The sequence below is a fragment of the Heptranchias perlo genome, chromosome 1 (genome assembly GCF_035084215.1).
Source record: "Heptranchias perlo isolate sHepPer1 chromosome 1, sHepPer1.hap1, whole genome shotgun sequence".
Classification (NCBI taxonomy): Eukaryota; Metazoa; Chordata; class Chondrichthyes; order Hexanchiformes; family Hexanchidae; genus Heptranchias; species Heptranchias perlo.
In genome coordinates this window covers 76,869,138-76,892,945 of record NC_090325.1, presented here as the reverse complement: position 1 = coordinate 76,892,945, position 23,808 = coordinate 76,869,138, and the positions used below count along the sequence as shown (strand labels likewise).

General features: G+C 41.4%; 1 protein-coding gene across 3 annotated transcripts in view; it reads left to right on the top strand.

Moving 5' to 3' along the window:
- The window catches only part of LOC137323490 (calcium uptake protein 3, mitochondrial-like), a 208,633-nt gene that overhangs the window by 149,036 nt on the left and 35,789 nt on the right, over nucleotides 1–23,808 (top strand). For all 3 annotated transcript variants that reach the window (XM_067987021.1, XM_067987012.1, XM_067987002.1), the window contains 2 exons: nucleotides 3,878–3,986; nucleotides 5,328–5,485. In XM_067987021.1, coding sequence (XP_067843122.1) covers nucleotides 3,878–3,986; nucleotides 5,328–5,485 — 267 coding nt within the window. The remainder of the gene's footprint in view (nucleotides 1–3,877; nucleotides 3,987–5,327; nucleotides 5,486–23,808) is intronic.

Sequence of the window (23,808 nt, the reverse complement as noted above, 5' to 3'; positions counted from 1 at the left end):
ATACTTCCCTCCAACCTGAAAAACAACCGTTCACCGCTACTCTCTGCTTTCTGTCATCTAGCCAATTTTGTATCCATGCTGCCACTGTCCCTTTAATCCCATGGACTTTGATTTTGCTATCAAGTCTATTATGTGGCAATTTATCAAATGCCTTTTGAAAGTCCATATACACAACTTCAACCACACTGATACATCAACCCTCTGTTACATTATCAAAAAACTCAATCAAGTTAGTCAAGCACGATTTTCCTTTAACAAATCTGTGCTGACTTTCATTTATTAGCCCATACTTTCCCAAGTGCCAATTAATTTTGTCCCAGATTATTGTCTCTAAAACTTTCCGCACCACCAACATTAGGTTGACTGGCTGTAATTGCTGGGTTTATCCCTCTCCCCATTTTTGAACAGAGGTGTAACATTTGAAGTCCTCCGGCACCATACCCATATCTAAGGAGGATTTGAAGATTGTGGCCAGAGCTTCCACAATTTCCACCCTTACTCCCCTCAGTAACCTAGGATGCATCCTATCTGGACCAGGTGACTTTTCTACTTTGAGTACTGCCAATCTTTAAGTACCTCCTCTTTATCTATATTTTTATCCTATACAATATCACTACTACCTCCTCCTTTACTGCTACAATGGCAGCATCCTCTTCTCTAGTGAAGACGGGTGCGAAGTATTCATTTAGTGCCTCAGCCATGCTCTCTGCCTCCACAAGAAGATCTTTTTTGTCCCTAGTCAGTCCAACGCTTCCTTTGACTACTCTTTTATTATTTATATGTTTATAAAAGACTTTTAGGTTCTATTTTATGTTAGCCGCTAAACTTTTCTCATACTCTCTCTCTTTGCTGCTCTTGTCCCCTTTTTTAGATCTCCTCTGTACTTTCTATATTCAGCCTGGTTCTTTACTGTATTATGAACCTTACATTTGTCATAAGCCTCCTTTTTTTTTCTGTTTCATTTTAATCTCTATACCTTTAGTCATCCAGGGAGCTCCAGCTTTGGATACCCTTCCTTCCTCCATCCCTCGTAGGGATGTGTCTACTCTGTACCCAAACCAACTCCTCTTTGAAGGCCTCCCATTGTTCAATTACAGTTTTGCCTACCAATTTTTGATTCCAATCTGCCTGGGCAAGATCCCTTTTTAACTCACTGAAATTTGCCCTCCTCCATGTGTACCTACAAAACAACAGGGACTGCACTTCAAAAGCAATGAATTGACTGTCAAGCACTTTGTGACATCCTGAAGATGGGAAAGGCAAGTTTTTAATTTCATTTTCTCTAGATGTCTGTTTTTAATTCATCCTATCATTCTGTAATGTTTTCTCTTTTTTCTTTCTCTGGATTTCTAAGTTGTTCTCTAATCATGTTGTGTGTTCAATCATTCTCTTTGGTTACCCCCTCAGTCTTTACTCTTTTCTGACTTAATACTCCTCCTTCTCCGATTTCCGTCATTCTTCAAATGCAATTAAATTAAAAACAAAGTGGAAAAGCTATGTGGCATCTTTAGCATTCGCCCGCTAAGTACATGCATTTTTAGTCAGTGGCTTTCATTTCTCCACCTCCACCCAATTTCTGTCTGAAATATGTAAAGTTGGAGACAGACCTCTGCAAGTGTATACCTGGGCCATTATTGATTATATAAGTGGCCCTAAAAGTTATTTTTATGCCCTACCAAAAATTCTCATAACCTTTCATATCCCCTTATCCGTTCACACCCCTGTAGTTAAGGATACTGTTTTTGATAAGCTTGGACTTCACATGTTTCTTTTTTACTCTCAATTCACTGTCAGACTTAATGCATGCGACTGACACAATGTTATTGTAAAAGCTTATGAAACCTTAATATCTCTTTGCCCAGCTATGTCAAGTTCATAAATGTCTCTTTGAGCCTGGATGATTTAGAAGTAGGACTGCAGGGAAATGGATTACTAAAAACTAATGAATGGAAGGACTATTTTAAAATTATTTCAGAAATTCTAATTAACAATATTGTTTTATTTTCTGATAAATTCCAATATATATTTATAGGAAGTTGAAAAAATGAGTTGCTGTTTAATGTTAAATAGTCAATTAAGCTAGTTTGTTGAGAATATATTCATAATACTTCCACTTTATGGCAATTTGAATTTTATAACTAGCAACTGAGCTTGAAATGATTTGGCTGCAGAATAAAATATAATCTCCAGTTTTGAAGCTGGTAACTTTGTCACATTTACACTTGTTAAAATACTACTGCCAATGAAGTGGATATGAGGGATTGTTCTGCAACATGGATTGGTTGGACATGACTTTCCCCATAATACATAAAATGGTTATTTCTGAATCTCAGCTGTGTTATTGTAATAAGATTCTCCACAAGGCAAGAGGAAGAACCACAATGGGGCACTCTAATGCATTCCACAACAGCTAGCTTAAAATAAAGAGAGAATTTGCATTTATTAGTGCCTTTCTCGATCTTAGGACACTTTAAAGTGCTTCACAGCCAATTAAGTATTTCTGAAGTGTGGTCACTGTTGTAATGTAGGCAATTACGGCAGCCAATTTGAGCATATCAAGGTCCCACAAACAGCAATGACATAATGACCTGATAATCTGTTTTGGTGGTTGAGGGATAAATGTTGGCCAGGACAACTCCTGTGGTCGTCCTAGAATAGTGTCATAGGTGGATCTTTTACATCCACCTGAGAGAGCAGATGGAGCCTCAGTTTAACGTCTCATTGAAAAAAACGGCACCTTCGACAGTGCAGCACTCAGAGTACTGCACCGAAGTGGCAGCCTAGATCATGTGTTCAACTCTCTAGAGTGGGGCTTGAACCCACGACCTTCTGACTCAGAGGTGAGAGTGCTACCACTAAGCAAAGTCTGACGTAACGATAAGTTTATGAGCACTATTGGCAGTAGACCAGGAGCAAGGTGTCTGCCTTCCGCTCAGCTGGGGATGGAGCTTGGTTCAAACAAACCTACTAGCACGAAAAATGTAAAGTTTTTTATATAAAGACTGTTGACCTTTCTGTTTAACTTTATTGAAATGTTACATTTGAAAACTGTACAGTAGTTTTCAAACTATTCTGTGGAATAAAATATGGTGTAGAATGCAGAAATGAAACTTTATTGATATGAAAGTCACTAATACTTATGCAATATTATACATTTCTTCTTATCTGGTGTTTCCTGCTCACTGATACTTAGCCACACCAAAAAGCTGGGTGAAGGTGATAATTGGCTGAGGTTTCTTCCATTTAATTCGTTTTTGCAGTGTCTTTTATGTTTTCTCACTTTAGTATGAAAATGCTTTTTAAGTTTAATTTTCTTTTATCTAGTTTGTAACTGACAAACTAGAGATTGTAATTACCTTTCTTGGCTTCAAAAGTATATACATGAAATAGTGGGTGGAGTTGTGCAATGTTCTAAAGGTTGAGATTTGTAGACAGACATGGGCAAATCTTTTATTTGGTGTCAAAAGTCAAAAGATCTGCCTTGGAGGACTATATTTATAGACACTAAAAGTTGCTGAGTGCTGTAAGTAAACAATTAGTACTTGGCACTCATTAAAGGGTGTGTTTTTTTTCAAAATTTTGTTTCAGCTGAATTGTGTCGAAAAGAACAGGTGAAAGAATCTTTGACCTGATCTGTGGAAAGTTTGCTGACCTTCAGAGATTTTTCACTCTGTGTGTGATCATCAAGTCTAATATTAACCTTCTATTGCTGGGTCATATCACACATGAAGTGTTAGATATGGAACCCCACAACAATAAATCAAATATAGTACCCGATCAGTTACAATTAAAGGTCTCTTAATTGACACCTATATACTACTTGAGTCACCTAATGTTTCACTTGATAATTACTTATTACATATTGTTTGCATTTTAGGGCATCACTTTTGATGAATTCAGATCTTTTTTTCAATTCCTGAATAACTTGGAGGACTTTGCCATTGCAATGCAAATGTATAATTTTGCAAATCGATCGATTGGGCAAGGTGAGCAAAATTGTATAGTGTTTGGTGCATTCATTTCAGATTGTTTTCATAAGAACAAGTTCATGTGGGAGGAAAAAGTAATTTTGTTCATAAAAGGTTTTTTCAGCTTGTGTGCTTTGCTTAACAAAGCAGGCTTTGCTCATCTTTCCCCACTTTGTGTGTCTATTTAAAAAATTGGCCCACTGGCAGAATTTTAAATAATGAATAGCGAAGCAATTACAAAGAATTACAAAAAATGTACAGCACAGAAACAAGCCATTTAGGCCAACAGGTCCATGCTGGTGTTTATGCTCCACGTGATCCTCCTCCCACCCTTCATCTAACCCTATCAACATATCCTTCTAGTCCCTTCTCCCTCATGTGTTTATCTAGCTTCCCTTTAAATGCATCTATGCTAGTTGCCTCAACTACTCCTTGTGGCAGTGAGTTCCACATTCTTACCACTCTCTGGGTGAAGTTGTTTCTCCTGAATTCCCTATTGGATTTGTTCGCGACTATCTTATATTTATTGCCTCTAGTTCTGGTCTCCCCTGGAAGTGGAAACTAACATTTGTTTTGATGCCTTTTAGCACTGGTTTACAGTGTTGTCTTAAGTAATCGTTTACTCTGACCTTTTAAACAGTATTTTGCCCCCATTTTTGACTAGTCTTCAATTTTATTTTCTAAGTAGAGAAAAGCTAGTTCTGATAAATCAGAATTGTAGGACTGAATTACTGCATTGAGCTCAGACATTTTTTTGTATTATACGCAGACCATAATTTTTTTTTTAGTTTTCCTAAGGTTAACTGACTGGTGTCCTGAATGTGGTAGGTAGAGGATATAATGGAAGATGATGTGTATAGCATCACTTGACTGACTCTGCAGTAATACCAGTTTTGGGCAGAAAATTACAAGGAAATGTGTGATAGTTAATAAAATGGTTATTGTAATTGTTTATCAAAGACAGTAACTAGAACAGAATTTGTTTGACAATATTTTTAATTTATAGTAAGCTGCAAGCATTTCTGAAAGTCTTATTCAGTTCCTAAATCTTGGACTTATAGTCCAATATTGTTGATCATTTTTTGAAAATATCATTGCACATTAAAGTCATATTTTCTTAGATGTGAAATGTAATATAATATCAGAAAAGACTACCTTTCTCTTTATTCTACCATTAACTTTTGCAAAACACATACAATTTTGAAGGTTCATTTTAAAAAAAAATGTCAGTAGAGAAGTAGTTTTTAAAATTTGTGTTTCTAATTTGGTCAAAAAAACTGAGGTTTTCAAACCTATGCTGATTAGTAACTTATAAGGTGGCTTCTCACTTTTAATTCTTTGTTTGACATGTTTATATAGATGAGTTCAAGCGTGCTGTATATGTGGCCACAGGCCTAAAGCTTTCTCCACATTTGGTGAACACGGTCTTCAAAATCTTTGATGTAGACAAAGATGATCAACTAAGTTACAAAGAATTCATTGGTGTTATGAAAGATCGACTGCATAGAGGATTTAGGGTAAGCATATATAATTTTATAAAAGATTAATGGTGAATTGCTTTGAAAGTATATTTGCTTATCTTTACAGCTTAATGGGTGATAATTACCTTAATATCTTGCAATCAGCAAAAGCGTATTACATCTTTAATGCATTTGAAAACAACTGGAATGCCAAGCACGTGTAACTGAAGTAAACAGTAGCACTACTGGATTAGTCAAGTGTTATCTCAAACCTCTATTTAATGTTTAAACTTTCAAGGATACCTTTTTAAGCTCTTGTCATGGTGTGTGACTACTTTGCTTTTAAATCTTTCATCTGTTGAAAACATGGCCTGTTTAAATGGACCATCCATTATTGACATACTTACCCAGACAAGGATTCAAAATCACTCTTAAAAAAAATTTATTGCACGGTCTGATAAAGTCACATTATTGGGATTCTATGATTTATAGCTAGATTTGATCTTGTATTCACACTTACCATAATGACTCTCCTTTTTAAAATAATTTTCTAAAGAGATAGCTACAATGTTTTCATTTTAACATAGAGAAAAAAGCTATATTTATTATAGAATCATAGAATGGTTACAGCACAGAAGGAGGCCATTTGGCCCATCGAGCCCATGCCAGCTCTTTGCAAGAGCAACCCAGTTAGTCACATCACCCTGCTGCTCCCCATAGCCCTGCAAATTTTTTCCCTTCAAGTATTTATCCAATTCTTTTTTGAAAGTCACGATTGAATCTGCTTCCAGCACCCTTTCAGTCAGCGCATTCCAGATCATAACAACTCGCTGCGTTAAAAAAAAGTTTTTCCTCATGTCGTCTTTGGTTCTTTTGCCAAGGAAGTTAAAGGAATACAAATATATGATTTCTTAACCCATTATTGCTCTTAAATACATTTCTTAGCAGGAAAATTTCCTTTAGTTAAATTTATCCCACAACTTGAGCTTTTTTTTAATGCTTTATGAATTTGCGCATTATCCTTGTGCAGGGACAGACTATTCTTTGTATCTTTTCAATTTTAGTAGATATTCTGCTGAAGTGAGTACACAAATTGAGCTTTAATGAAGGAATTTGTGGAATTTACACTAACTAAATTTTCATGAGCTTCTTCTGAAATTCTTATTTACAAAATCAAGTGTAACCATTAGTGAAAGTCCTGGATACATCCAATTTGTGCCTTGTTGAAGATCAATTAAGAGAACTGTGCAAAATTCTGCAACCTTGGAATTCTAGCAAATGTTTTGGGTATAGCACACAATAAAAGCTGGTACAAGGAACAGGGTACCTACACAGTTATAGAGCATTACTTCTGTGCACATGATAGCATGGGTGCAGTATCCAGTGCTGCATTGGCAGATGTGTAACCAGGAAATCCATAGCAGTTTGCAGCACAGAAAGAGGCCATTCCACCATCAAAGGGTGGTGGTACAGGGATCATCATCAACCTGGGAGAATGTTACCAATGGGGTCCCACAGAGGTCGATTTGGGACCTCTTTTTGTATAATATCTTCAAAAATGATCTGGGGCTAGGAGTCAAAAGCACAATTGCTAAATTTGTAGATGATACAAAGTTAAAGAAGGTGATAGACTGTAAAGCCGAACAGGATGAGATACAGAGGGATTTGAATATACTAGAGAATTGGGCAGAAATGTGGCAGATGAAATTCAGTGTCGAGAAACGCAAAATGCTTCACGTGGGGGCAAAAAATCCAGGAAGGGACTATTACTTAAATGGTGAGAACATAATGTGTGTGGAAAATGAAAGATATCTGGGGGATCCTGATTGACAATAAATTGAAACTATCACAACAGTGCACGGTGGCAGTGAATCAGATTTGGGGATTTATTAAAAGGTCAATATTGAGCGAAATAGTGAGGTAATCCTGCCACTCTATAAATCATTGGTGCAAATGCACTTGGAATACTGTATGCAGTTCGAGTCGCCATAGTACAAAAAGGATATTGCAGCTATTGAAAGGATACAGAAAAGGGCAACCAGATTGATTTGAGGGGATGGATTGATTACATAAATTGGGGATGTTCTCACTGGAAAGGAACAGACTGAGATGTAATAAGATTGCTGTTTTTAGGAGTCTAAAGAAATTAGACAATGTCATCCATGACCAGCTATTTCACCTTGTCCAGAACAATAGAACCAGAGGACATGACCTGCACTTGAAAGGGGGTAAATTAAAAATGTATCTGCAGAAACATTATTTCAGTGACTGAGTGGTAAATCTATGAAACAATGGAAGCAGATAGTGTTGTCATTCAAATCCAAATTAGTTATATTTCTTTCTGAAAATAATACTCTGCGATACATTTTATGAGCACTTTGAGTCATGACATATGATAAGTTTAGCATGCTAGGGAGGAACAGGTGCTGCCTGACCTGTTTAGTGTTTTCAGCATTTTCTGTTTTTATTTCAGATTTCCAGCATCCACAGTATTTTGCTTTTGTTTTAGGTGATTTTGGACTTAAGGGGGGGTTAAACTGGATAACCCCTGAAAATGATACGCGATTAACCTGCGCCCGGTCATTGAGATGCAGGCAGCACGTTACATTCGTGCTGCCTGCTGTTTTAAATGATTGCTGCATGCAGCCAGCACTACCTGCACTGTTGATTGGCTGCAGGCATCAGCAGGGGGCCCTGATATCGTGAGTGGCTCGCGCTTCTTAAAAGCAGTCTGCACCAATTAAAGGGGAGGTGCATTGTGGCTACACGAAGTGGTGGGAGTTGTTTGTGAAGTGATTCAGCGCTCTAATACTTTGAAGAATGGCTGTGCCTGCAGGAGAGCGTGTACCAAGGTTCTCTGATGATGCACTAAAGGCCTTGGTGCAAGAGGTGGAGAGAAGGAGGGGCATCCTGTATCCATAGGGGAGCAGGAGGCCCTCCAGACATATGCTCAAGAGGCAGTGGTAGGAAGTAGCAGAGGAAATAAATGCCAGGAGCATAGCTCCAAGAGCATGAATGCAGTGCAGGAGCAAGTTCAATGATTTAACACAAGTTGACAAGGTCAGTGAGTTCAAGTTTCAAGTAGCATATCCTACCAACTGCACCACTAGCGTCATCCACTGCTCAATGCACTACACACCCCACCACCCACCTACCAGAGGGAAAGGATACCACAGGTGCCAGCTCGCCGGAAGGGTGAGGTTGCACACCAGTTCTGCTGCAGAGGATTCAGAAGAGGACTTTGATGGGCCAGGCTATAGAAGAAGGCTGATGGGTGTACACAACCAAATGCTTGGTGCACTAGAAAGCCTGCGCAGGAGGAGTCCAGCTCCAACTTGACACCGGGCTTTGCGCAGAGTTGAAGCCCATCCTTTCCAATATGGAACAGGTGGTCACCTCCATCAGCACACCTGTGGAACCCACCTTGATGCAGCATCTGATGATGGATGTCGCAGCTTCCATTGCAGCACAAACAGCTTCCATCAAAGATCCGACTGCTGCATTAGAATCTCAGACTGCAGCCTTGGAAGCTCAGACTGCTGCTATCATGGCTGTGGGTGCCACTGTTGAAAGGGGCTTTTAGGGCATCACAGCAGTCCAGCAATCTGTTCTCCAACAGATCACCAGGATTGCTGAGATGCCACCCCAGGAGAGCAGCAGTGGCTCCATGGAAGAAGAACCTGCTGTCCTCTTTCAGGATGACAGCATTCCTGGTCCCACCCCTGCCACTGCGCCAGCACCCTTGCTGTTGCCTGTCGGCCAGCCAGCCCAGACGGCTGCAGCCCAGGCCAAGATGGTGCAGTCTGAAGCCGGGCCCTCTCGGCCCAGAGCTGCTCAAAGTCATCCTCCAAGGCCATCTACACTTTGTTCAATGGAAGATCAGCAGCCTCCCACCACACATGCTCCAGCCACTGGGATAGGTAAAGGCACACGAAAGACGGTCACTAAGGGAATGCACAAGGGTGAATAGTCTCATTTTGTTTGCATAATTTCAGGTGTTCATTTATAAATGTGCATTTGAATTTGCATTTGGTGGTGATTTTTATTTCTGTGATGCGCTGAGGGAGGAACCATTGTATAATGGTATGGAGGATGAGTTGATGGTCATGTGAGAGAGAAAAGGTAAGGAGTGTGCGACTGTTTGTGAATGGTGAGGTGTATTTCAGGTTACTGGTATTGCTCATTAATAATCTGATCACGCAGAGCCCTGGCAGAAAGGGCCTGTCTAGTTTGTAGCCCCCCTTCCTTTTCCTCCACTTTCTGATGCACTTCCCCCTCTTCCTCCTCCTCCTCCTCCTGCTCCTCAGGTTCTCGCCTGATAGACAGTGGCAAGAGCTGTTCCCTCATAACGACAAATCTTGATACCCGCTCAGCTGAGTATCGCAGGGCTCCTCCAGAGTGGCCCAGGCAGTGGAAGCGTTGCTTGAGGATGCCTATAGTGCACTATGATGTTCCTTGTGGCAGCATGACTCTCCTTGTAGGCCTGCTGTGCACATTTACGTGCGTTCCTGACTGGAGTCATGAACCATGTCATGAGAGGACAAGCTTTGTCGCCCAGTAGCCTGCCTTTTTTTAAAAATTCGTTCATGGGATGTGGGCGTCGCTGGCGAGGCCGACATTTATTGCCCATCCCTAATTGCCCTTGAGAAGGTGGTGGTGAGCCGCCTTCTTGAACCGCTGCAGTCCGTGTGGTGACAGTTCTCTCGCAGTGCTGTTAGGAAGGGAGTTCCAGGATTTTGACCCAACGACGATGAAGGAACGGCGATATATTTCCAAGTCGGGATGATGTGTGACTTGGAGGGGAACGTGCAGGTGGTGTTCCTCCCATGTGCCTGCTGCTCTTGTCCTTCTAGGTGGTAGAGGTCGCGGGTTTGGGAGGTGCTGTCGAAGAAGCCTTGGCGAGTTGCTGCAGTGCATCCTGTGGATGGTACACACTGCAGCCACAGTGCACCAGTGGTGAAGCGAGTGAATGTTTAGGGTGGTGGATGGGGTGCCAGTCAAGCGGGCTGCTTTGTCCTGGATGGTGTCGAGCTTCTTGAGTGTTGTTGGAGCTGCACTCATCCAGGCAAGTGGAGAGTATTCTATCACACTCCTGACTTGTGCCTTGGAGATGGTGGAAAGGCTTTGGGGAGTCAGGAGGTGAGTCACTCGCCACAGAAATACCCAGCCTCTGACCTGCTCTCGTAGCCACAGTATTTATATGGCTGGTCCAGTTAAGTTTCTGGTCAATTACTTAAATGGTGATAGATTGTGAAATGTTGATGTACAAAGGGACCTGGGTGTCCTTGTACACCAGTCACTGAAAGCAAACAAGCAGGTGCAGCAAGCAGTTAGGAAGGCAAATGGTAAGTTGGCCTTCATTGCAAGAGGATTTGAGTACAGGAGTAGGGATGTCTTACTGCAGTTATACAGGGGCTTGGTGAGACCACACCTGGAGTATTGTGTGTAGTTTTGGTGTCCTTACCTAAGAAAGGGTATACTTGCCATAGAGGGAGTGCAGCAAAGATTCACCAGACTGATTCCTGGGATGGCAGGGCTGTCTTATGAGAAGAGATTGGGTCGACTAGGCCTGTATTCTCTGGAGTTTAGAAGAATGAGAGGGTATCTCATTGAAACGTATAAAATTCTGACAGGGCTAGACAGACTGGATGCAGGGAGGATGTTTCCCCTGGCTGGGGCTCTAGAACGAGGGGTCACAGTCTCAGGATACGGGGTAGGACATTTAGGACTGAGGTGAGGAGAAATTTCTTCGCTCAGAGGGTGGTGAACCTCTGGAATTCTCTACCACAGAAGGCTGTGGAGGCCAAGTCACTGAATATATTTAAGAACGAGCTAGATAGATTTCTAGACACAAAAGGCATCAAGGGGTATGGGGAGAGATCGGGAATATGGTATTGAGTTAGAGGATCAGCCATGATCATGTTGAATGGCGGCGCAGGCTCGAAAGGCCGAATGGCCTATTCCTGCTCCTATTTTCTATGTTTCTATATTTGTTACCACTCTTTGGATGAAGAAGTTTGGATTTATTAGCAACTATTTTATATTTATGACCTCTAGTTTTGGACGCCCCCACAAGTGGAAACATTTTCTCTACGTCTACCCTATCAAACTTGATCATTATCTTAAAGACCTCCATCAGGTCACTCCTCAGCCTTCTCTTTTCTAGAGAAAAGAGCCCCAGTCTATTCAGTCTTTCCTGATAAGGATATCCTCTCAGTTCTGGTTATCATCCTTGTGAATCTTATTTGTACCCTCTCCGATGCCTCTACATTCTTTCTATAATATGGAGACCAGAACTGTGCACAATACGCCTTGTGGTCTAACGAAGGTTCAATACAAATTTAACATAACATCTTTGCTTTTCAATTCTATCCCTCTCGAAATGAACCGTAGTGCTTGATTTGCCTTTTTTATGACCTTATTAACCTGCGTTGCCAATTTGAACCAGGGGTCTTATCTTCCCTAAGTTTGATTAGTTTATCAAATATCTCACCCCCCCCCCACCTCCCCATTCTATCTTAAATGTTTTAATATCTTTTTTGATTTCTTCTAATCTCCTGCCCACCTTGTTAGCCTCCTTGGTAAATATGGAGGCAAAGTAACTATTTCATATTTCTGCCATTTCGCTGTCATTACCTGTGAGTTGATCGTATGCATCCCTTAGTGGCTCTATCCCTACTCTGATTTTATTTTTTCTTATTTGTGTCTGTAAAACACAACTATTTATTGTTATATTCCTTGACAATTTAATCTCATAGTTCCTCTTTGCTTTCCTAATTGTTTTTTTGCTGTCTTTCCTAACCTCTTCGTATTCTCTTTTGTTATCCTCTCCTTTATTGTCTATGTACTTAGATTATTCCAATTTTACCCTTATCTCTTTATTCATCCATGGTTTTTCATTATTGACTAGTTTGTTCTTGCTTTTTAGAGGAAATACTTCTCCTGAACTCTATTGATCATTTTAAATATTAGCCACTCCTGTTCCATTTCTGTCAATTTTTTTTCCAGTTTACCTACAGAACCATAGAATCATAAAAAACATACAGCACACTTGGGGGCCATTCGGACCATTGTGTCCGCGCCGGCTCGAAGAACAACCAGGTGCTCATTCTAATCCCACCTTCCAGCACCCGGTCCGTAGCTCTGCAGCTTACACACTTTAGCTGCAGGTCCAGGTACTTTTAAAAAGAGTTGAGGGTCCCTGCCTCTACCACCAATTCAGGCAGCAAATTCCATACATTCACCACCCTCTGGGTAAAAAAGTTTTTCCTCATGACTCCTCTAATCCTTCCGCCAATCAGCTTAAATCTATGTCCTCTAGTTCTTGAAGTCTCCGCTAGGGGAAACAGGTACTTCCTGTCTACTCTATCTGGGGCCCCTCATAATTTTGTACACCTCAATCAAGTCACCCCTCAGCCTCCTCTGCTCAAGGAAAACAACCCTAGCCTATCCAATCTCTCTTCATAGCTGCAATTTTCAAGCCCTGGCGACATTCTTGTAAATCTTCTCTGCACTCTCTCCAGACCAATTACATCCTTCCTGTAATGTGGTGACCAGAACTGCGCACAATAATCCAGCTGTGGCCTTACCAGTGTTTTATACAGTTCCATCCTTACATCTCTGCGTTTTAATTCCATCCCTCGGCTAATAACGGAGAGCATTCCGTATGCCGCCTTCACAACCTTATCTACCTGTACTGCCACCTTCAGGGACCTGTGCACATGCACTCCAAGGTCTCTCACTTCCTCTACCCCTCTCAATATATTCCTGTTTACTGCGTATTCCCTTTTACTGTTTGCCCACCCTAAGTACATTACCTCACACTTCTCCGGGTTGAACTCCATTTGCCACTTTTCCGCCCACTCCACCAACCCGTTGATATCTTCTTGGAATCTACAGCTATCCTCTTCACTATCAACTACACGGCCAATTTTTGTGTCATCTGCAAATTTGCCAATCATGCCCCCTACATTCAAGTCCAAATCATTAATACCACAAACAGCAAGGGACCGAACACTGAGCCTTGTGGCATACCACTGGAAACGGATTTCCATTTGCAAAGACATCCATCGACTTTTACCCTTTGTTTCCTGTTACTGAGCCAATTTTGGATCCAGTTGGCCACATTTCCCTATATCCCATGGGCTTTTACCTTTCTGACCAGTCTGCCATGTGGGACCTTGTCAAATGCCTTACTAAAATCCATGTAGACAACAACCACTACACTACCTTCATCAATCCTCCTTGTCACTTCCTCAAAGAATTCAATCAGATTTGTAAGGCATGACCTTCCCTGAACAAATCCATGCTGACTATCCCTGATTAAACCATGCCTTTCCAAGTGACAGTTTATCCTATCTCTCAGAATTGATTCTAATAATTGTCCATCACCGAGGTAAGACTGATCGGCCTATAATTGTTCGGCCCTTCCCTCGTATCCTTTTTAAACAATGGTGCTACGTTTGCAGCCTTGCAGTCCTCCGGTACATCCCCTGTATCTAGTGAGGATTGGAAAATGATCCTTTGAGATCCGTTATTTCCTTCCTGGCTTCCTTCAATAGCCTAGGAAACAATCCATCCGGCCTTGGTGACTTATCAACTTTCAAGGAATCCTGTCCCTCTAGTACTTCCTCTCTCGTTATGTTTACCTTATCCAATATTTCACACCTCTCCTCTTTAACTACTACGTCCGTATCATCCCTTTCCTTTGTGAATATGGAGACAAAATATTCATTTAAAACCCTACCCACATCCTCTGCTTCTACACACAAGTTACCCTTATCATCCCTGATAGGTCCCACCTTTTCCTTAGCTATCCTCTTCTTCTTAATGTACTGATAAAACATCTTTGGGTTTTCTTTAATCTTACTAGCTAATATTTTTTCATGCCCTCTCTTTACTCTCCTTATTTCCTTTATTACATCATCCCTGTACTTTCTATACTCCTAGGCTTACTGCAGTATTTAGTTTTCTGTGACAATCATAAGCTTTCTTTTTCAGCTTTATCTTGCCCCGTATACTTCTAGACAACCAGTGGGCTCTAGATTTGGCAGTGCCACCCTTTTTCTTTGAGGGGACGTGTCTGCATTGTACCCGTAGAATTTCACTTTTTAGTGCCTCCCACTGGCTTTCCACTGATTTCTCCTCAAGTAGTTGTGTCCAGTCCACTTCTGCCAAATCACCTCTTAGTTCTGTAAGATTTGCCTCCCCCCAATTTAAAACGTTTACTCCTGATTTAACTCTGTCCTTTTCCATAAAAATGCTAAAACTAACTGAATTGTGGTCACTATCCCCAATATGGTCACCCACTGTCACTTCACCCACTTGCCCATCTTCATTTCCCAGGACTAAATCTAGAATTGCATCCCCTCTTGTTGGGCTTGTCACGTACTGGCTAAAAAAGTTCTCCTGGACACCGATCAAGAATTTTGCGCCCTCTGTGCCCCTCACACTATTTGAAAACCAGTTGATGTTAGGATAGTTGAAGTCCCCAACTATTATTGCCCTCTTAGTTTTGCACTTGGAAATTTGCCTACATATTCTTCTATCTCCCTTTCGCTATTCGGGGGTCTATAGTACACTCCTAGTAGTGTGATTGCCCCTTTTTTATTTCTTAGCTCAACCCATATGGCCTCGGCTGATGATCCATTTAGCATATCATTTCTTCTCACAACTGTAGTTGATTCTTTAACCAATAATGCTACCCCTTTTTTATCACCCACTCTATCCTGCCTAAAAACTCTATATCCAGGGATATTGAGCTGCCAATTATCCCCCTCTTTAAGCCAGATTTCCATTATAACAATGATATCATGCTGCCATGTGTCTATCTATGCTCTTTGCTCATCTGCTTTGTTTGTAATACTCCTTGCATTGAAGTATATACCCTTTAACCCCATCAAATTCCTGTGCTGATCACTATTTAACCTTTGCTTCTTTTGCCTTACCTGTCCTAGTTCCATTTTCATCCTCTCAGAATTAGCTTTTTTCCAATCTATCACTTCAGTCTTTGTCTTACGCGTGTCTTTCTCAATCATTATTTTAAACCTTATTCTGTTATGATCGCTATTGCCTAGATGTTCCCCCATGCTTACTGCTCTTATCTGCTCTGGTTCTTTTCCCATTACAAGATCCAGTAGTGATTCCTGTCTTGTTGGGCTTCTCACATGCTGGGTAAGAAAGGAGTCCTGTAAAAACTCCATTCCCTTTTCTCCTTTCCCTATCTGTTCTTGCCAGTTTATTTGGGGTTAGTTGAAATAGCTCATGATTATTATTCGATGTTTTTTACTCATTTCATAGGTTTGTCTACATAATTCTTCCTTCATTTCCCTTCCACTGTTAGGTGGTCTGTAGAATATACCTATTAACGTGATCGATCCCTTCTTATCCATTGTCTCAATCCATACGGATTCTGTTTCTATCTTAACCTTACTTATGTCCCATTTTTCTATTGCCACTATGCTGTCTCTAATTAGTACAGCTACCCCATCTCCTTCCTTCCCTATCCTTTCTAAATATATTATATTCTGCAATATTTAACTGCCAGCCCTGTTCTTTATGTAACCATGTTTCAGTTATCCCTACTACATTTGGCTCCTCGCTATGACTTATTGCCTCCAGTTCCCCCATTTTGGTTCGGATGCTGTGCACATTGTTGTACAGGCAGTTTAATTTGTTTATAGTAATTGTTCCCCTCCCTTTTGTTTTTAACAGTCAATTTGTACTTGTGTTCTATAACCGTATTTGTTCCCTGACTGTTATGTTACCCTTATTCCTTAACTTGGCCTGACCTTTACTCGAGTTGTAATGATCTGGAATGCACTACCTGAAAGCATAGTGAAAGCAGATTCAATAGTAACTTTCAAAAGGGATTGGATATTTACTTGAAAAGGAAAAATTTGCAGGGCTGAAGGAAAAGAGCAGGGGAGTTGGATAGCTCATTCAAAGAGCTGACACAGGCATGATGGACCGTATGGCCTCCTTCTATGCTGCAAGATTCTTTGAAGTGGTGGAAAGGTAGAACTGTGGGTCAATGGCGTACATTTGGAAGTTGACCCTGTGCTTGATGATTAAGTCACTGAGGAGTCACGTAGATGAGGAAGAGGGGGAGGGCCAAAGATAGATTCTTGAATTACTGTGTAGGGACAGGAAGAGAAGTCATTTCTGGAGCTGAGCTGGCTTTGTTTTTCTTATGATAAGTATGAATGGAGCAGAGGAATGGTGATGGAGCAGGATGGTATGATTGACCATATCAAACGTTGGAGAGCATGAAGATGACAAGGAGAGATAATGCACTGTGATCACAATCGCAGAGAATGTCCTTCAGGACTTCAGCCAGGATGATCTCAGCACTGTGACCAGGGTATAACCTAGACTGAAGCATTTCAAATAGGGAGTTTTGAGAGAACTGGGCGCAATGATGGCACAGTCAGAATTGTTAGAGAGGAAAGGGATGTTATTGATCTCCAGTAGTTAGGGAGGACTGATGGGTCAAGGGCAGGTTTTTTTGAGGAAAGGTGATGGCAGTATTGAAAGAGAGAGGAGCGGGAGAAGCTGGCTTCTGCTCCCTTGGATATGAGTATGTAGACCGATCAATATTGCTGCAGCACTTTCGATTCATATTTAGTGTTAATTCTTAGTCATTGTGCATATGTAAATGTAACATTTGATAATATAAACCAGGAAATTGGCTGCATTTAACAACTTCACCCTACATCATACCATGTAAGCCCACCCTGCCTATTATGTTCACTAGGAATATAGGAACAGGAGTAAGCCATTCAGCCCCCGAGCCTGCTCCGCCATTTGATAAGATCATGGCTGATCTGTGATCTAACTCCATGTACCTGCCTTTGGCCCATATCCCTTAATACCTTTGGTTGCCAAAAAGCTACCTATCTCAGATTTAAATTTAGCAATTGATCTAGCATCAATTGCCATTTGCGGAAGAGTGTTCCAAACTTCTACCACCCTTTGTGTGTAGAAATGTTTTCTAATCTCACTCCTGAAAGGTCTGGCTCTAATTTTTAGCCTGTGCCCCCTACTCCTAAAATCCCCAACCAGCGGAAATAGTTTCTCTCTATCCAACCTATCTGTTCCCCTTAATATCTTATAAACTTCGATCAGATCACCCCTTAACCTTCGAAACTCTAGAGAATACAACCCCAATTTGTGTAATCTCTCCTCGTAACTTAACCCTTGAAGTCCGGGTATCATTCTAGTAAACCTACGCTGCACTCCCTCCAAGGCCAATATGTCCTTCCGAAGGTGCGGTGCCCAAAACTGCTCACAGTACTCCAGGTGCGGTCTAACCAGGGTTTTGTATAGCTGCAGCATAACTTCTGCCCCCTTGTACTCTAGTCCTCTAGATATAAAGGCCAGCATTCCATTAGCCTTATTGATTATTTTCTGCACCTGTTCTTGACACTTCAATGATCTATGTACCTGAATCCCTAAGTCCCTTTGGACATCCACTGTTTTTAACTTTTTACCATTTTAGAAAGTACCCTGTTCTATCCTTTTTTGATCCAAAGTGGATGAATTCACATTTGCCTACATTGAATTCCATTTGCCACAGTTTTGCCCATTCACCTAATCTATCAATATCCCTTTGTGATTTTATGTTTTCATCTACACTGCTTACAATGCCACCAATCTTTGTGTCATTGGCAAACTTAGATATGAGACTTTCTATGCCTTCATCTAAGTCGTTAATAAATATTGTGAATAATTGAGGCCCCAAGACAGATCCCTGCGGGATTCCACAAATCACATCCTGCCAATGTGAGTACCTACCCATTATCCCTACTCTCTGTCGCCTTTCGCTCAGCCAACCTCCTAACCAAGTCCGTACTTTTCCCTCGATTCCATGGGCTTCTATCTTAGTTAACAGTCTCTTATGTGGGACCTTATCAAATGCCTTCTGGAAGTCCATATAAATAAGGTTAAATCTCATGGGATCGAAGGTGAGGTAGCCAATTGGATACAAAATTGGCTTGACGACAGAAGACAGAGGGTGGTTGTCGAGGGTTGTTTTTCAAACTGGATGCCTGTGTCCAGCGGTGTGCCTCAGGGATCGGTGCTGGGTCCGCTGTTATTTGTTATTTATATTAATGATTTGGATGAGAATTTAGGAGGCATGGTTAGTAAGTTTGCAGATGACACCAAGATTGGTGGCATTGTGGACAGTGAAGAAGGTTATCTAGGATTGCAACGGGATCTTGATAAATTGGGCCAGTGGGCCGATGAATGGCAGATGGAGTTTAATTTAGATAAATGTGAGGTGATGCATTTTGGTAGATCGAATCGGGCCAGGACCTACTCCGTTAATGGTAGGGCGTTGGGGAGAGTTATAGAACAAAGAGATCTGGGAGTACAGGTTCATAGCTCCTTAAAAGTGGAGTCACAGGTGGATAGGGTGGTGAAGAAGGCATTCAGCATGCTTGGTTTCATTGGTCAGAACATTGAATGCAGGAGTTGGGATGTCTTGTTGAAGTTGTACAGGGCATTGGTGAGGCCACACTTGGAGTACTGTGTACAGTTCTGGTCACCCTATTATAGAAAGGATATTATTAAACTAGAAAGAGTGCAGAAAAGATTTACTAGGATGCTACCGGGACTTGATGGTTTGACTTACAGGGAGAGGTTAGACAGACTGGGACTTTTTTCCCTGGAGAGTAGGAGGTTAAGGGGTGATCTTATAGAAGTCTATAAAATAATGAGGGGCATAGATAAGGTCGATAGTCAAAATCTTTTCCCAAAGGTAGGGGAGTCTATAACGAGGGGGCATAGATTTAAGGTGAGAGGGGAGAGATACAAAAGGGTCCAGAGGGGCAATTTTTTCACTCAAAGGGTGGTGAGTGTCTGGAACGAGCTGCCAGAGGCAGTAGTAGAGGCGGGTACAATTTTGTCTTTTAAAAAGCATTTGGACAGTTACATGGGGAAGATGGGTATCGAGGGATATGGGCCAAGTGCAGGCAATTGGGACTAGCTTAGTGGTATAAACTGGGCGACATGGACATGTTGGGCCGAAGGGCCTGTTTCCATGTTGTAACTTCTATAACATCCATTGACATTCCCCTCGCCACTACTTTAGTCACCTCTTCAAAGCATTCAATCAGGTTTGTCAGGCATGACCTACCTTTCACAAATCCATGCTGGCTCTCTCTGATTAACTGAAAATTCTCGAGGTGTTCAGTCACCCTATCCTTAATTATAGACTCCGGCACTTTCCCCACAACAGATGTTAGGCTAACTGGTCTATAATTCCCCGGTTTCCCTCTCTCTCTCCTTTCTTAAAAAGTGGAGTGATATGTGCAATTTTCCAATCTAGAGTGACAGTTCCTGAATCTGGAGAGCTTTGAAAGATTATAGTTAGGGCATCTGCAATGTGCTCACCTACTTCCTTTAAAACCCTGGGATGGAAACCATCTGGTCCTGGGGATTTGTCACTCTTTAGTGCTATTATTTTCTTCATTACTGTTGCTTTACTTATGTTAATTTTATTGAGTCCCTGTCCCCGATTCAATATTAGTTTTCTTGGAATTTCCGGCATGCTATCCTCTTTTTCGACTGTAAATACTGACGCAAATGAATGATTCAACATGTCTGCCATTTCCCCATTGTCAATGACAATATCACCACTTTCAGTTTTTAAGGGGCCAACATGCTCTTTCCTAATGTAACTATAAAAGTTCTTCGTGTTGGTTTTGATATCCCTTGCAAGTTTCTTTTCATACTCTCTTTTTGTTGCTCTTACTATCTGTTTTGTGACCCTGCCTCGTTGAAGGGGATAAACTCTAATCTGTGGTGCATCATCCTCAATCCTTAATTGTTTGTATTTGTTAACACCGCCTTCTGAAAGAAGAACAGTATACAGTGATCAAAAGTGTATTGTATATTGATGCTGTAAGCCTAGTCGGTGTGATACCATAGATGGTACAATACAACTTGCACTGCACTTGCTTGATGCATTCTGAAATGTTGCATCCAAAATATATATAGTCAATTGTTGTGCATACAGATTTTTAGACATATATCTTTGTTTCCTGTGACTTCCTGTCATGTCCATAAATGGTCACTTCTGATACTTCATATTAAAGTTAATTGTTTATCTTAATGCTTCATTTGAAATTACTTGCTAAATTCTTGAAGCAGTCCGTGCCCGCATGCAGCAAGGCCTGGACAACATCCAGGCTTGGGTTGATAAGTGGCAAGTAACATTCACACCAGACAAGTGCCAGGCAATTACCATCTCCAACAAGAGAGAATCTAACCACCTCCCCATGACATTCAACAGCATTACCATCGCCAAATCTCCCACCATCAACATCCTGGGGGTCACCATTGACCAGAAACTTAACTGGTCCAGCCACATAAATACTATGGCTGCAAGAGCAGGTCAGAGGCTGGGTACTCTGCAGCAAGTGACTCACCTCCTGACTCCCCAAGACCTTTCCACCATCTACAAGGCACAAGTCAGGAGCGTGATGGAATACTCTCCACTTGCCTGGATGAGTGCAGCTCCAACAATGCTCAAAAAGCTCGACACCATCCAGGACAAAGCAGCCTGCTTGATTGGCACCCCATCCACCACTTTAAACATTCACTCCCTTCACCACCGGCGCACCATGGCTGCAGTGTGTACCATCCACAGGATGCACTGCAGCAACTCGCCAAGGCTTCTTCGACCCGTGACCTCTACCACCTAGAAGAACAAGGGCAGCAGGCACATGGGAACAACACCACCTGCACATTCCCCTCCAAGTCACACACCATCCCGACTTGGAAATATATCGCCGTTCCTTCATCGTCGCTGGGTCAAAATCCTGGAACTCCCTACCTAACAGCACTGTGGAAGAACCTTCACCACACGGACTACAGCGGTTCAAGAAGGCGGCTCACCACCACCTTTTGAAGGACAATTAGGGATGGGCAATAAATGCTGGCCTTGCCAGCGAAGCCCAAATGCCATGAACAAATAATTAGAAAAAAATTTTTTTGTAATGCTATTTAGTCATATATCTTTGATTCCTGCAACTTCCTATCATATGGCAGTCATTAACACTTATCATGTTGTTAAAAGGGTACTTGCGCTTATAATTACTAGCATCTGCGGCGGGATTAGTTCGTATCTACCGTGCATATACAGCAACTTCATGATATTTAATGCATGCTAATGGTGAGGCAGACAGTGAAATGTTGTTTTTGTGAAGCTAATGGTGGGGCAGCGCAACTCGGACAGCAACGTTTAGATATTGGCATTTAATCACGCATCTGCCCCTCGCCTGAAGTTGCAGCACCATTTAAACATAAATAACGGTGAGCGCCATGAGCATCACCGTTATTTTGACAGCAAAATCTGACCCATTATATTTGTATAGCAGAAAGAGCTGCTCTCAGGAAAAGCAGCAGCAGGAGTCTGGTGGACAGATGTGTGGAGACAGGGGTAACTATAAGGGAATGTACTAAAGATACTAAAGTCTGGTCTGATTCACATCAGTTTTGCTAGTTGAGAAGCTTGCAAGATTTGATAAAATTTGCATTTTCTGACCATGTATTCAACTGTGATGCTTTATTCACCTTAGGTTATGATAAAATTTCAGGAAATGAAGACTTCAACATAATTTCATAATTTTTCCCTAAACTGAGTTCATTAAAAAGACATTTCTTTTACTTTTTGTGATAGCCAGCAATGATCCTACCAATAGACTAATAAAAAACGATCAACACTTTGACTCATGCTGCAGCAATTCAGCAATCAAAACTATAACAGAATTACATTTGTAATATTTTGCACTTAAGATGATTTGGTTCTATGTCACTCTTTAAATCCATTCTTGTATATCTTCAAAAATTTATAGTACCTTAATTTATATCTTTTTTTGAAACAATAATTATTAAATGCAGAAAAAATTCAGTCCTGAAAACATTAGTGCAATTTTGGAAAACTTTGCTGCCATCTACTGGGGTATATTAGTATTAAAATGTCTATCAATGTTATAACAGGAGGTTTTTTTTTAAAAAAACAGTATCTGAGTAGGTTATATATTCTTGGTCTTATAGTATGAGAAAAAAATTTGTTTGTATACTTGGGAGTTGCGTTTTTCTTCTATCTCACGACAGCTGTTCAGAACATGAGGTCCTAGAATTGCTCTGTGAATCATAGAATAGAAATCATAGAAAATTTATGGCACAGAAGGAGGCCATTCAGCCCATCGTGTCCGCGCCAGCTGAAAATGAGCCACCCAGCCTAATCCCACTTTCAAGCACTTGATCCTTAGCTTTGTAGGTCACGGCACTTCAGGTGCACATCCAGGTACTTTTTAAATGAGTTGAGGGTTTCTGCTTCTACCACCCTTTCAGGCAGTGAGTTCCAGACCCGCACCACCCTTGGGTGAAAATTTTTTTCCTCAGCTCCCCTCTTATCCTTCTCCTAATCACTTTAAATCTATGCCCCCTGGTTATTGACCTCTCTGCCAAGGGAAACAGGTCCTTCCTATCCACTCTATCTCGGCCTCTCATAATTTTGTACACCTCAATTAAATTACCCCTCAGCCTGCTCCGTTCGAAAGAGAACAACCCCAGCCTATCCAGTCTTTCCTCATTGCTAAAGTTCTCCAGTCCTGGCAACATCCTCGTAAATCTCCTCTGTACCCTCTCTAGTGCAATTACATCCTTCCTGTAATGTGGTGACCAGAACGGTACACAGTACTCAAGCTGTGGCCCAAGCAATGTTTTATACAGTTCCAGCATAACCTCCCTGCTCTTATATTCTATGCCTCAGCTAATAAAGGAAAGTATTCCATATGCCTTCTTAACCACCTTATCTACCTGTCCTTCTACCTTCAGGGATCAGTGGACATGCACTCCAAGGTCCCTCACTTCCTCTACACCTTTCAGTATCCTCCCATTTATTGTGCATTCCTTAGCCTTGTTTGCCCTCCCCAAATGCATTACCTCACACTTCTCCGGATTGAATTCCAATTGCCACTTTTCTGCCCACCTGACCAGTCCATTGATATCTTCCTGCAGTCTACAGCTTTCTTCCTCACTATCAATCATACGGCCAATTTTTGTATCATCTGCAAACTTCTTAATCATGCCCCTACATTTAAGTCCAAATCATTAATGTTTATCACAAAAAGCAAGGGACCTAGTACTGACCCCTGCGGCACCCCTCGGGAAACAGCCTACACCTGTCGACCATTATCCTTTGCTTTGTGCCACTGAGCCAATTTTGGATCCAACTTGTCACTCTCACTTGGATCCCATGGGCTCGTATTTTTTTGACCAGTCTGCCATGTGGGACCTTATCTAAAGTCTTGCTAAAATCCATGTAGACTACATCAAATGCGCTACCCTCGTCAACCCTCCTTGTT